The sequence below is a fragment of the Pygocentrus nattereri genome, chromosome 13 (genome assembly GCF_015220715.1).
Source record: "Pygocentrus nattereri isolate fPygNat1 chromosome 13, fPygNat1.pri, whole genome shotgun sequence".
Lineage (NCBI taxonomy): Eukaryota > Metazoa > Chordata > Actinopteri > Characiformes > Serrasalmidae > Pygocentrus > Pygocentrus nattereri.
The window spans coordinates 20757420-20771041 of record NC_051223.1 but is presented as its reverse complement, the minus strand read 5'-3'; the positions used below and the strand labels follow the sequence as shown (position 1 = coordinate 20771041).

The 13622-nt window shown below is 40.4% G+C and overlaps 1 protein-coding gene across 2 annotated transcripts in view; it reads left to right on the top strand.

Moving 5' to 3' along the window:
- nrg3b (neuregulin 3b) overlaps positions 1-13622 on the top strand; it is a 219602-nt gene that overhangs the window by 182225 nt on the left and 23755 nt on the right. For both annotated transcript variants that reach the window (XM_037544476.1, XM_017695964.2), the window contains exon 3: positions 8447-8520. In XM_037544476.1, coding sequence (XP_037400373.1) covers positions 8447-8520 — 74 coding nt within the window. The remainder of the gene's footprint in view (positions 1-8446; positions 8521-13622) is intronic.

The window sequence follows — 13622 nt, the reverse complement described above, 5'->3', positions numbered from 1 at the left end:
CCCATTTCTTGAAAGTGGATACTTTAGTATGTGTCTATTTGGTTTTTTTTCACTATTTGACTATTTCTTCAACAGAATTATTCATTTTACCCTCTGGAACCAACAGCAGTCTCTGCCAACCACTCTGCATTTCACTGTAATGGCCACAGACAGCCAGAAAATATTGAATAACCACAGTGACCTTTATCACATACTGTATTTACATAGGTCTTTTGTTTGTTAATCAAAACATGCACTCAGCTGAAACAAAATCTAAAAAAATGTTTCTCTTTGTTTATATGTTTTGTCATTTTAATATCTTTATAATATATTTATATTAAATTATATTTAATATCTCACTGACCTATCTTGCTTCAGTCTTTTGAAAGAAATGGAGGGGTTTGTGAAATTGTAGAAGGACGTCTGGCTGCTTTCTGTCTTTAGCTAACATTACTGGAATGTGACATGATTGTTCATTGCCTAAAATCACTTCCATTGTGAAGTAGTGATCTTCAGCATCATTGCTGTTGTCAGTTTTTTGTCATGTCCTTATTCATTATTATTTCCAGGAACTGTTATTTTTGTTGATGTGTTTTCAGTTACATTACCTGTAGTGATAGTCCCTTCAGTCCTTGATTGTGTTCCTTGGTTTTCTTCTAGGTTTATTATTTATTATTTATTAGTCCTTTGAGAATTGTCAGGATTTCACAAGATTGTTCTAGAATTCTGTTGGGGTCTGAAGGGTTAACAAAGAAAAGTGTTTGTTGGCCAACTGAGCTTAGTGGTACATCGCTAATGCCAGCTAACAGATGTACTCATTAGTTTAGAGATCAGTGGCTAGAAGTTATGATTTATTGAGCATCAGATGGATTCCCATTGGTTGTGTAATGATTTTGCACATTGCATGTTGGGTACTGTATTGAACAAAAACATGAAAATTATACAGAAATCAAAGTGATGGACCAATGTCAAACAAATGAAGCTGAAGGAGAGGCTGCTGCTCCACCGACTTCCACATGACATAACAGTTAATGTATTCTGTGCTAGCTTTAGACCAGGGGTGTCCGGAGCCGCATGTGGCTTTTACTGCCCTGTTGTGGCTCCACAGCAGAAATAGATTTTTAGGTAAACAAATGATCCTTAAAAAATAAAAAAGGTAAAAAATAATCCTTATTTTCAGTTAAATAAAGCTTTGTTGATCATTCTAACAGTTTTAACACTAAATGCTATTAAATGCTGGAGTTAATGTAGCCTATACCTGCTAATTCACCCTTTAAACCTGAAGGTTGGTGAGCAGACAACAGTCTTCTTTAGCGAGTGACAGCTAATGAAAAGAAAAAGAGAAAAATGTAAGACATTGAATAATTTAAGATTTAAGAACATTGTTAATTTGGAGATTAATTGACTTATTTGCATTTACAAGCATTCAGCCGGTTTACTGATATGTTTAACCTGCAACGAGAATTTTTCTATTCCACCTTAAATAGTGCAGCAGCTGACCTCAGCCTCAGAAACAACCTAACATTGAGAGACATTTTACAAGAAGCTATTCTTCTTTTGCGAGAGTGACCTGCTGAAGATAGGAAAAAGTGGCTTTAGCTGAGCTAATGCTTAAAGCAGAGTACAGTAAGTTTGCATTTTTGCTTATATTTTTAGCACATTAGCACTTACTGAGACATACATTTATTGCCCAGATGGCGTTGGCCCTGTCATCAGGAGATCGCAAGTTCGATCCCTGGTGATGCCACAGCCATCCGTAGCCGGGAGTCCAAAAGAAAACAATTGGCCTCGCTCTCTCTGGGTGGGTAGGATGCCCCCCTTCTCCCCCCATCATTCAATATGATACTAGTCAGTACATGCGTCTGTTAGCGGACATAGCAGATCTGGCGCTTGGCATTGCGTGAGCAGCAGTTCAAAAAGAAGCGGTGGCTGGTTTCACAGGACTCGGAGGAAGCCTGTGGTAGCCTTCAACCTCCTAGCGTTGGTAGTATCGTGTGACTGGGGGTGTCCTAACTAGCTAGTGGGTGGAATTAGAGATAATTAAATTGGTTAAAATAAAAAAAAAATAGATAAATAAAAATGCGGCTCTCAAGGTGGTTTGTTTTTTGTTGAGAGGACAAAATGGCTCTTCTTAACATTTGGGTTGCCAACCCCTGATTTAGGTTGTAATGCCCCTTTAAGGTTGGGCTTGGGTGTATCTCTATTCAATCTCAGTATGACTAGAAATATGCAACAAAGACCATGTTACACAACTGTGTGTGGTTGTCAGCTGTGTTGTGTGTGTTCAGCCTGGCATGTGGGTGCTATTAGTCAGCGAGGAGGAGTGTATCCCTCCAAACTCCCACCTTTAGCCCCCTGTGTGCACGCACACCCACCCACACCGCCCCCCCTCTGTCTCCTACCAGCTTCACGTCCATTTTCTCACCGTTAATTAAAGAGCTGAGTGTTAATTAAATCCAGAGTCATGCTCACTGCCCCTGCCTTTCTCAGACAGGGGAAATATATCCAAGCACTCCTCCTCCTCCTTTCTCATCCCCTCCTAAACCTCTCTCTCTCCCTCCATTTGTCTCTATGGAGTAAATTAACCAACAGGGGGCGCAATTAATGAGACCAAAATGCACATTAATTTATGATAATAAATACTCATGAAGGCACATGCACACATGCATTTATAACCTTGTTTACACTCTCGTATGCTCAGGCATGCATGCACATATCTCAATTCTTCTTCTAAGGCAAAAGTTCTTAAAAGGCTCTTAGAAAAATCCTGCATAAAATTAGGATCCTTATGAATATCCTTCTTAGCAACTTCATGAAGAGCTTGAAGTACTAATCTGGCTTTGCACAGAAACTTGACCAGGATGTGGTTTTGGGTGAATAGTCTGCTTTTCAAGAGGATTTCAGAGGAAAAGTTCAGTATTTATCATGTAATTTCTTCTTTTTTTAAATGCCTTTGCTCTAATCTCACAGCAGAGTGTTGAATTCAAGATTTTAAATGTGAGGAGATGATGATTAGAGACATATGAAGACAGATACACTATATATCCAAAGTATTCAGGTACTCCTCCTACTCAGAGAATTCAGCTACATTTGGGCTGTGGAGCAGTGAAATGCCTTCTCTGGAGTGATGGAGCACCTTCCAGTACTTCTTGGCTGAGTTGGATGGCTTTTGTGATCCAGTACTAATCATCCAACATTGGCCCCTGACTTCACTAATGCTCTTGTGGCTCCTCACAGCAATGCTGTACATTTAGTTTAGTTTAGTAAACTGCAGCAAAGACAGGGCAAACTCCTTTTAAAACATTCAATTTAAAAGAAATGTTGGATGAGCAGACCTCTTAAAACTCTTGAACAAAGAGTGTAGATAGATTCTGTTTTGCTGTTTGTTCTGATAGGCAGGGGTTAGCATAGCATGCTGAGAGGAGATGCTGAGCATTGTAGAGCCTAAATTTAGAGGCAGAAACGATCTCCTTGAGCACCTTGGTGGAATTAGGTGGGGGCTGAAGGTTCTCACACCATGGAGAAGATGGGCAGAACTGTTCAAATTTTTCTACATTTGTTTCTTCATCTTCTTCTTAATAACTTCCAGTGAGTCCACATTAAGTGCTATAGTGGTATCTAGAATTGTCCTGTAATTATAAATGTACATTGTTGAGAAAAAAATCTAAAGTCACATTTAACATTTGCATACATTTCACAATGGCATGCGTAAATGGCCTTTTGGTAATAATATGTAGGCTCATCTCAGGTCACATAGCTCTGAGACATGTGACTGATGAAAACACATCTTCTGATAATTTGACCTGTAATTAATCTCTGTGGGTACAACCCCTGTACTGATTTGTTTTACTGATTTTACTGCGTGTTATATATATATCAGCCTGGAGGAGAATTTTTCAGTTATCCCTGTCAGTGTTCTGCTCTGATAAAGCTGAATATCAAGTCAAGCCTTGGATGAATGATGACTGTCCTGAATTCAAAAGACACTCTTAGCAAAAATGGTTCTATATAGTATCAAAAAAGGTTCTCTGCTTTTTAGTGCTAATATATATACATATATTAATGGTATGTGGTGTAGTTTCCTCCTGAAAGTTTAAAATCTATTTAACTGAAATAATAATAATAATAATAATTAGTATATTAATAATAATAATAATTAGTATATTATTATTATTAATAATAATAATAATTATTATTATTATTATTATTGTTATTGTTATTATTATTATTAAGGGGGCACAGTGGGGTGGTGGGTAGCGCTGTCGCATCACAGCGAGGAGGGCCTGGGTTCGATTCCCCAGCCGGGCGACCAGGGTCCTCTCTGTGTGGAGTTTGCATGTTCTCCTCGTGTCTGCGTGGGTTTCCTCTGGGTTCTCCGGTTTCCTCCCACAGTCCAAAGTCATGCAGTCAGGCCAATTGCACATGCTAAATTGCCCCTGGGTGTGAGTGTGTGACTCTCTGTGTCTGTCTGTCTGTCCTGCGATGGACTGGCGACCTGTCCTGGGTGTATCCTGCCTTCCGCCCGATGACCACTGGGATAGGCTCCAGCACCCCCCCGCCACGACCCTGAGGGAGAAGCGGCTTAGAAAATGGATGGATGGATAATTATAATTAGTGTAGTACTTTTTTACTAAAAGACACAATTCCCTAGGAAATCACTCCATAATGTACCTTAGTTTAGTCCTCCTACACTCCTGTAAATTGCATGGAGAAAATTTGCCTGCAACTGTGACTAACATGAAATCCAGTCTGCTGTGGAGCCAGTCTTCTGTAATCAGCATGTATGTGGCTGTGCGCTTATAATCATGTGTTTGTTTGTTCAAATCCTGTCAAGGACAATTATTAACTAGGCCAGTATGTTTTGATTTATAAGTCACTATACAGAATATCAGCCCACAAGCTTCACAAACAATTACTAGCTAAAAATGAACATTGCGCAAGTTGAATAATTAGAGCTGCCATTCTATGAAATAATAGCGACATTACAGAGACCAAGTGGGATCATTTAGTGGGTTTTTAAAAAATCTCCTTTTAAAGCTTCTCACAATCCAAGTAGTCCTCCTTGACATCTACACACCCTTTCAGACTCACAGCATTCTCCTCTCACAGTAGAAGGATAGACAGAAACTGATCTGAATCAAACAATCTGAACAAAGAGTTTGTTTTCTGTCTCAAAGATAAAAGCTTTATCTACTGTTTATCTGATGGTGACAGTTTTGGTGTTGCTTAAGTCATTTATGGCACAAAACAAGCATAAAAAGTCCATTATCAGGTTGTTTTGTTGATATGAAATCATGACTTTTTCACTTGTTTCAAAAGGTAGCTTCCTCTTATATTGTCTGACTTCAAGGATTTTGCTAAGGCATTTGAAAGCATTTGTAGTACTAAATTTGAGTATGAAGTGTAACATTATAAATCTGAGATTGCTAACAATATAGTCTTACCAAAAGACTGGAAGAGAGAAATAGACTTATATTGAGTCTCTGTTTGTAGTTATTGTGCAGGAAAACAGGATTTTTGCTTATATCACATTTAAAATGCTACATTTACATGTTCTCTCACTAGTTTTATGATATTTTGGTTAGTTGTTCCCACGTGTTAATAAGGCGTGGCCACGCATTATTTTTATTTATACAGTCATCAGCAGGGCTCCACAAGAAACTGATTACTGAAAGTAATTTTTTTATTGAATGTATTTTATGGAAATACAACTAAAATATACTTTGCTTTTTATATTTATTATGTTTAATGTAGATTTGTGATGTACATTTATTAGCTCATTTACATTATATTTTATTATTCAGTAACATCAATGCACTTTTATAACTGTATTTCTTAATACACTGAAGCACTGAAACAAAGACATATATAATTGTCATCAACGTAAGTGTATTATTTAGTATATTATAAAGCAATGGCTTTAAAAGTATGCTTTTAGTACTTTTTAATTGCATTTTAGTTGTGATATAACACAAACTAACTTGCAGTCAAATATGAATATTGGTAGGCCCAAGAGTATACATTTAAAATATTTTGGAAGTGTACAAGATTTTATGTCTTAATTTGCTTTAATACTTTACTGCAGCACATGTTGTTCTAATTTAGAACAGAAATTCACTTGCAGGGATGGAAAGCATTTCAACATTATTTAAATATTATTACTGTCCAAAGAAAAACATGCATGTCTGTTTTTTGCTGATTTTTATTTTTCTATATAATTTGCGCACAGCATCTGCCTTTATATTGGGTGAAACATTTATGATGAATAGACTAATAGAAATGCTCAAAAATCCATTTTTATTTTAACTTACATTGAAAGTAATTAATTTTTTTGGCCCAGTCCTGTAAAGTTACTATTTAGGAGATATTTTGGGGTGTATGGGTGCAGTGCTGGAGCCTGGATGGATCCCAGCATTCAAGGCAGAAAAAACCCTGGGCAGGTCACCAGTCCATCGCAGAGCACACATACAGGCATATGCATTCACTTCCACCTAGGGGCAATGTGGCATGTCCAATTGGCCTGACAGTGTGTTTTTGGACTGTGAGAGGAAACCTAAGTTATATTTATATTTCATTATATTTATATGTTTTATAAAAATATACTTAAGAGTATGTTTTATTTGTTTAATGTATTTTAGTAATAAGTATTCAATTGTAATGATATTGAAATTAAAAATTCATTTAAGGGCATTTTAGTTGGAGTATAACTCAAGAAGTGTATCAGTACAGCTAGTACTATATTTAAAATATATTATAAATATAACAGTTATGTCTACAAATTAAATACTTCAGTCAACTTAAGTGCATTTGAGGGCTTTTTTGTTTTAAAAAATGCATTTGATATGTATTTAATCTTAATACAAAAACTTAATTTAAAACATCAAAATAGTACATAATGCATATGTATTTCAGTGTGTTCTGAGTCCCTTTTCTATCATTTACTTCTGTACTTATGAAAAGTGTATGGTTTATCTACCAGTGTATGGTTTATTTTCACATTCATAAAAGGGCCATTACCTTGTCTTTCCATTAACATGTGACTCAGTGTTAACAAGGCAGTCTGGGCTGCAGATGAAGGAGGGATGAGACAGAGCCTCATCAGACTCACCTGTTTTACGCTTGCTGATGTAATGTCACTTTCTGTGACTGTAATTACACAGTGGGATCATTTATTCCTATGCTGGCTGCATGCACTGGCTGTTTTCATTCATACCCACCAGTCACCCCACTCCAAGCCAGACGCACAGACAGGCTTCTGCACAGTCGGCCGATTGCCTGTCAGCCAGCCTGCTCGGGAAATTACGAGAAATGAAGCCAGATGAAAGAGCATAAATTCTGTCATGGCACTTTTCGGCTCAAACTCGCAAGTTCATTCTGCTGGGTCATATTTTTAGGCTTGACATCTGTGAGCTTATTCTTTTGATCGCTGGTGAGTATTGTCACTAGCGTGCATTAGTGCCGTGCCAAGGAGGCCTGTGATCATCAAGGTTTGTGGGTGATTTCATGCAAAGGCACAAGGGAGTGGATTTTTAATGCTGCTTTAAAAGGACAAAAAAATGTCCTGATTTGTAGGCAAATAGTGGTGACTGTACTGCCACAGCACTGGCGCAACTGTTTTTACATGTTTACAGACAGAAGTCCAACAGCTGGAGGGCTCAGCAAGGGCTGGAAGAACCGGAGAAGGGGAAGGAGAAGGGGAGGGTGGTTGAGGGAATTAGGAAGTGCTAAATATCTCTCACACAGCTGCAGAGTCCAAGAGATTGCTGGAGGACAGCTAGTAGTCTCTGTAGTCCCCCTGCTTATTCACTCAGCGTGCATTGCTGCTGTAGCATGGGCGCCTCTGTCTCTCATGGATCTCTCAGTAAGAGCCCAATCAAACGCCTCTCACACCCACCCAGCCCCATAGCTCCTCAGGGAAGTGACATTAGTGTCGAGTCTGTGTTATCTGTGCAAGTGCAGGCACCACAGAGCTCTGGCCAAACCCGCCTAGCCATCCTTCTCCTTCCTCTCCTCACTCGCTCACTCTTATCCCTTCGCTTTTCATGCATTTTCACATCCCGCTTAGTGTTTACCACCAGTGCATTCAAGTTCCTTGCACTCAGCCTAACCTTGCTTCATTATAAAGAATGCCCTGTCACATGCACATGTACACACAAAAAAGGGGAAGAGGAAGAAAGAGCGTGCTATTTAAGACATAAATGCATGTAATAAGTGAAATTACTTGCCGATTAGATGAGATAATTTCCCTCGATAAGATTACTTGAAATAAGCAACAATAGCTTGAATAGCTAGGCTGAATTATCTGCATGTAAAGTGGCAAGAAAGATCATTTCCCTCTGAAAGAAGAATGCTAGATGTATTGCCCACATCTGAGATATTTACACTTGTTAAGGCATCCTTTTTTTGTAGTGCAACACCTACTCAGTCTCTCTCTGGATAATGGATAATGCTTTCTCTTCTCTTGTAGGTGTAAAGAGGGTTACCGTGGACTTCGCTGTGACCAGTTTGTTCCTAAGACGGATTCCATCCTGTCTGATCCAAGTATGTTTGCTCATCTTACATCACTGATTTTCTGAAAAAACAGCCGTTTTACCCTAGAAATTCACGCACCCACATTACCGAGGCTAGAATAAAAACAACTTGGTGCCCTCCTGCCAGCTCTGTAAACTTTTGTGTCAAAGACGAAAAAGAACGGTTTATTTGAAACCAAACTGAAATAGAACATCTTTTCCCCTGGAAGGGGTTCCTTCTCCATTTCCCAAATCAAATACTTAAAAAAGTTAATTAGGCCTCAATTTAAGTGCTGAAATTACCATTACTTTACAATACGGCTGACTCACGAAAAAAACTCTAGTTTTTAATCATAAGCATTTGCATGCTGTTTTCTCTGTAGTACACCAGACATCTGACTGTTTAAATGAGGCATTTTATGTCTTTTCTCGAAATGCATTTTCTCTATCCTTGGCGGTAAATCTATGGACTGATAGGATTCCGACAGTTCACGATTCGGAAAACCTGGAAGCGTGTGAGCATTTCTCAGGAAAGGATTTGTCTTTCTGTCACATGAACAGAATGCAAAGAAAGGCAGTAATTATCTTGCTAATTTAAGGTCGATGCTAAAATCATTCGTTATTTTCACCATTAGAAGAACTTCGGTTGATTAGTAAGGGGGCGGTTAGAAATAGATTAAGAGGGACACTTTGTAGTGGACTTTGAATGAAGTTCATGGACATATCACTGATTTATCTGTCCTCAGAGTGTTTGATCTGTCAATGCAATTTAGGAAATCGCAAGCTGGCATCATTCAAGGCCAATCAGTCAGTTATATGACCCAAGACTGCAAGGGTTTTAAAAGCCAGACAAAACAGTAGTTTAAAAATCAGGTGTTGCTGAGGTGGGAATTTCTCTGAGCTATTGTATTGCTATAAAAGCACAGTGGGAGGCAGAGAGGATAGGAGTGAGCAAAAGGAGCAGAGACATCCAGCATGAATCTAAGAAGAGGCTCTTTCTGTGAGAGGCCTATGAATGGTTTTCCTCTTATGGAGTGATCTTTTACAGTGGATGAGATAGAAACCTAAACTTCCATTTACGGCTGTTTGAAGTCACCGACCCTGCTGAGTGGCTGGTAATAGAATCATGCTGTAGCTCCTCCAGCAGGCTCTGGCACTGCGTCTCACATTCTGCTTTGCCGTATCTGATTTTTTTCAATGAGAACATTCACTGCCCTCTATCTATGGTTACCAGAGGTGGAGCTTTCTTTGCTGGCAGTACCTTGATCTCCATAGCTACACCTCCTCTATCTCCTCCTTAGCACTTCCTCCACCCTCCCGCTGACATTGTTTAGCAAATCCAGGCACAGTAATTTGAGTTTGCCTGCACTTTTGTTAGAACCAGATGTGGGTGCATCCTTCAGAATCTGTTTTTTCCATTCCTTCCACACAGTAGTGATAGAGACGAGCCAGTTAATCCAGATTATGTGCTTGATTTACAATCCTGCCATGAAAACAAAAACAGTGTGCTGCAGTGTAGTGCTCATAAAGAGAAATCTCAGGGCCCAATATATCATGTCAGATTACACGGTTTGCATTCTTCATAGCCCATTATGTTTTCAATGCGTCTTTATTCCACCCTGTTGAGGACACTGTTTGTTTTGCTCTCGCTCCGCTGGCGCACCCGGTGTTTGTTTGTGGGTCAGTGAATCTTTATTCACTTAACCCACCAAATGAGCCACGAATCACCCCTCAAGGGCCGGCAGGGCTCTATCTGCTACCCATGGTTTTTTTGTCCTCTGAGCTTCTTGCAGAACCTGTCTTTGCACACTGTACTGTTAAAAATGGTCAGTCAGCCAACTTTTTAGCCTCCATGTTGACCAACATCAAGGAGATACTTTAATAAGTTCCTTCACATTGCCTGGCATGGGCTCCTCCAGCTCAGCTTTTGACTACAACCAAAAAGGTAAAGAAAAACAATGCAGGTCAGTCTCTATTAAAAGCTTACTGTTCTGAGTATGCCACCTTGGACACCATGTTGTTTGTTTTGGTGGTGGGGGGATTATTGATGGGAATTCTGGCTTCTTCTAGCATCCACACAGCTTTCCATTCAGTGTCATTGCTATCTTTCTTTTTTTTCCAAGCTAGCAATTAGCATTTTTTCTGGCCCCAAAAATGAGATTATGACATATATGTCATATAACAGTACTGGTAATGCACGTGACAGATGCCATCAAGTTTCATGTGTTTGACGAGTAACTAGGGTACACATGGCATAAAGTTTAATGACATCAAACATTCCAATGTTCTACCATGTCAAATCTATAATTACCATTAATAACAACATAACACCAGTTTCTGCCGCAAGGGCCTAGGCCGCCAAGGGCCCCCTTGCAATCTCCCACTGCCTGTGCAGCACTGCACCGCTCCCCCATGCTGGACTTTGAGGGTGGTGGGCCCACATGGTCCCCCCACGTTGTTTCTTTGGGCTGAGCCCGGCCAGGTTACGTGAGCTGCCCGGCCACCAGGCGCTGGCCAGGGGACTCTACCCCCAGGCCTGGCCCCAGGGGTAGGTAATGGTGACCCTATCGCGGGCAGGGTACATGGTGTTCTGTGTTCTGTCATGGTGGGTTTTTTGGATCGTGTTAGCCTGGGTCTTCACTCCAGACCTATTTGCCCTGGGAGACCCTACCAGGAGCATATTGCTCCCGACGACTTAGCTCTGAAGATCTCTAGACCACATAAGTCCTTCTGCCATGACAAGGCCCCGATCCAGGGAGGGATCTTAGCCTGACATGGCATGCCCACTCCAGGTAAGGGGAAAGGGCCTGCCCCAGGTGGAGGAGTTTAAGTATCTTGGGGTCTTGTTCATGAGTGATGGGAAGAGGGATCGTGAGATCAGCCGCAGGCTGGGACAGGCGGCAGCAGTAATGCAGTCACTGTACCGGACTGTAGTGGTAAAGAGGGAGCTAAGCTATAAGGAAAAGCTCTCTGTTTACCAGTTGGTCTTCTATGGTCATGAGCAGTGGGTAATGACTGAAAGAATGAGATTGCGAATACAAGTGGCAGGCTACAGGGTGGCGGGCTACACTGTATTTGATAGGATGAGGAGCTCGGCCATCCAGGAGGAAGTCGGAGTAGAGCTGCTACTCCTCTGCATTGAGAGGAGCCAGCTGAGGTGGTTCGGGCATCTGATTCGGATGCCCCCGGATGTGAAAAGTCTGCCATGAAAGTGTATGACAACTTAAGACATCTGCTATGACATGTTAATATAGCAGCGTTCAGGTAAATAGCTATTTTTCCAATTGTTATGTAAACAGCTATTTAAATACATGTAAAACAGAAAGAGTCTGCACATTGTACAGCATCATAACAAACAACAATGCAAGAGCTAAAATTCAAATAAACATCATTCATCATTCTTACTATATTTAGCTTTAAACCATAACGCTATAACAAGTTGGATGTTGATCTTGGATGTTTCACTGGGAGCATTTTGATCAAAGGTTTATTGCATGTGATTATTGTCATTAGACCTACAGAACACTGATCAATTATCAGCGAGAGTTACAGAATCAGCAAAGATATACAATCTAGCAAAGATCACCTTAAAGGGCCAACTTGTTTGCAAATGACATATCACTATGGGTGGTCAAAAGTTGGGATAGTAGGGAGTGCAGATCATGAGCTGCAGATTATGTCAGCCTCCTGTGTGGAGAAGCTGCAATCTTGCAGGGGTCCAGCTGTGCAGCCAGTGGCTCAGAAGACACAGATTTCATGACTTGCTCGCTCAGGGGACAGTCTTTAATTTGGGTATTTATCTCTGGGGTATTAGGCTATGTAAGCTGCACTCAGGCAAGCTTTCATCTCTTGCTCAAACTAAAGGGAGGATTATGCGGGATTTGATCCACTACAGCTATTGTTTCCCCGCATGGCAGGTTTAGTCCTCATGTCCCCCCTGATAGACTGTTGTGTCATTGTCCTCACTGCAGTTACGGGAGCTTCCATTCTCACAGCAGTTTTCTCCTAAAGGTGCCCTATTATGCCGGTGCCATAGATAGTACAGTATGCTTTATGACAGCTCCATGCCAGGCCACATGGCAGAGACCAGGATAACGGATGTGCCACCCATGTTTAATGATGTCATGGGTGCAGCTGGTGACAGCGTGGCGATTACAAATGGATGAATGCAGCTGTTATTGTGGGCAATCGCAGGCAGCAGCTGCTTCAATGGTCATGCTGCACAGGCAGTGCCAATAAGAGACACCTACTGGATCATTGCCTGAGCCTTTTGTCTCTTCGAGCAATGCTCCGTTTTAAAAGGCATTCGTTTTTCTGCACACGCCAAGGATTAAAGACACAGAGAATGGCTAGTGAGCAAAATGCACTAAAATAGTAATGCCAGCACATCCGCCTGTGTGCTGTAGCTTCAGATTTCATACATTTAGTCAGTTCATCCCACAGCACACTAGTATTCTAAAATAGCCTGGGTCTTATAATATTTGCATTTATAGATCTTAAGAAAAGGCTGTATCTGTATGAATTTCCTTCTCTCTTTTTTTTAATAAAAGTTTTTGATGTAGTTTATAAACACTAGCTAGGTTTCCATTAATGCACATTATATGCCCAAAAGTGTGGTCGCCCCTCCTAATTATTGAATTCTGGTGTTTCAGCCATATCTGTTGCTGACAGGTGTATAAAATCAAGCACATAACTAAGCAATCTCCATAGATAATAATTGGCAGTAGAAATATGTCATACTGAAAGCTTAAATGTGACTTTAAACATGGCCCGTCATAGGACGCAACCTTTACCACAAGTCACTTTGTGAAATTTCTGCCCTTATAGATTTGCCCCATCAACTGTAAGGGCTATTATTTTGAAATGGAAGCATCAGCCATAAAGTGGTAGACCACACAAACTCGCTGAATGGTGCTGGCAAGTTCCAAACTGCCTACTGAAGCAATGTCAGCACAAGAATTGTGCACTGGGAGCTTCTGAAAATCAGACACAACCTACCCAGATGCATAATGCCAAAAGTATAGTTTGACAAAGGGGGTATAATATTCAAGGTTTGGGCTCGGCCTCTTAAGTTCAGTAAAGGGTATTGTTAATATTACAACATACAAAGACATTTTAGACAATCATATGTTT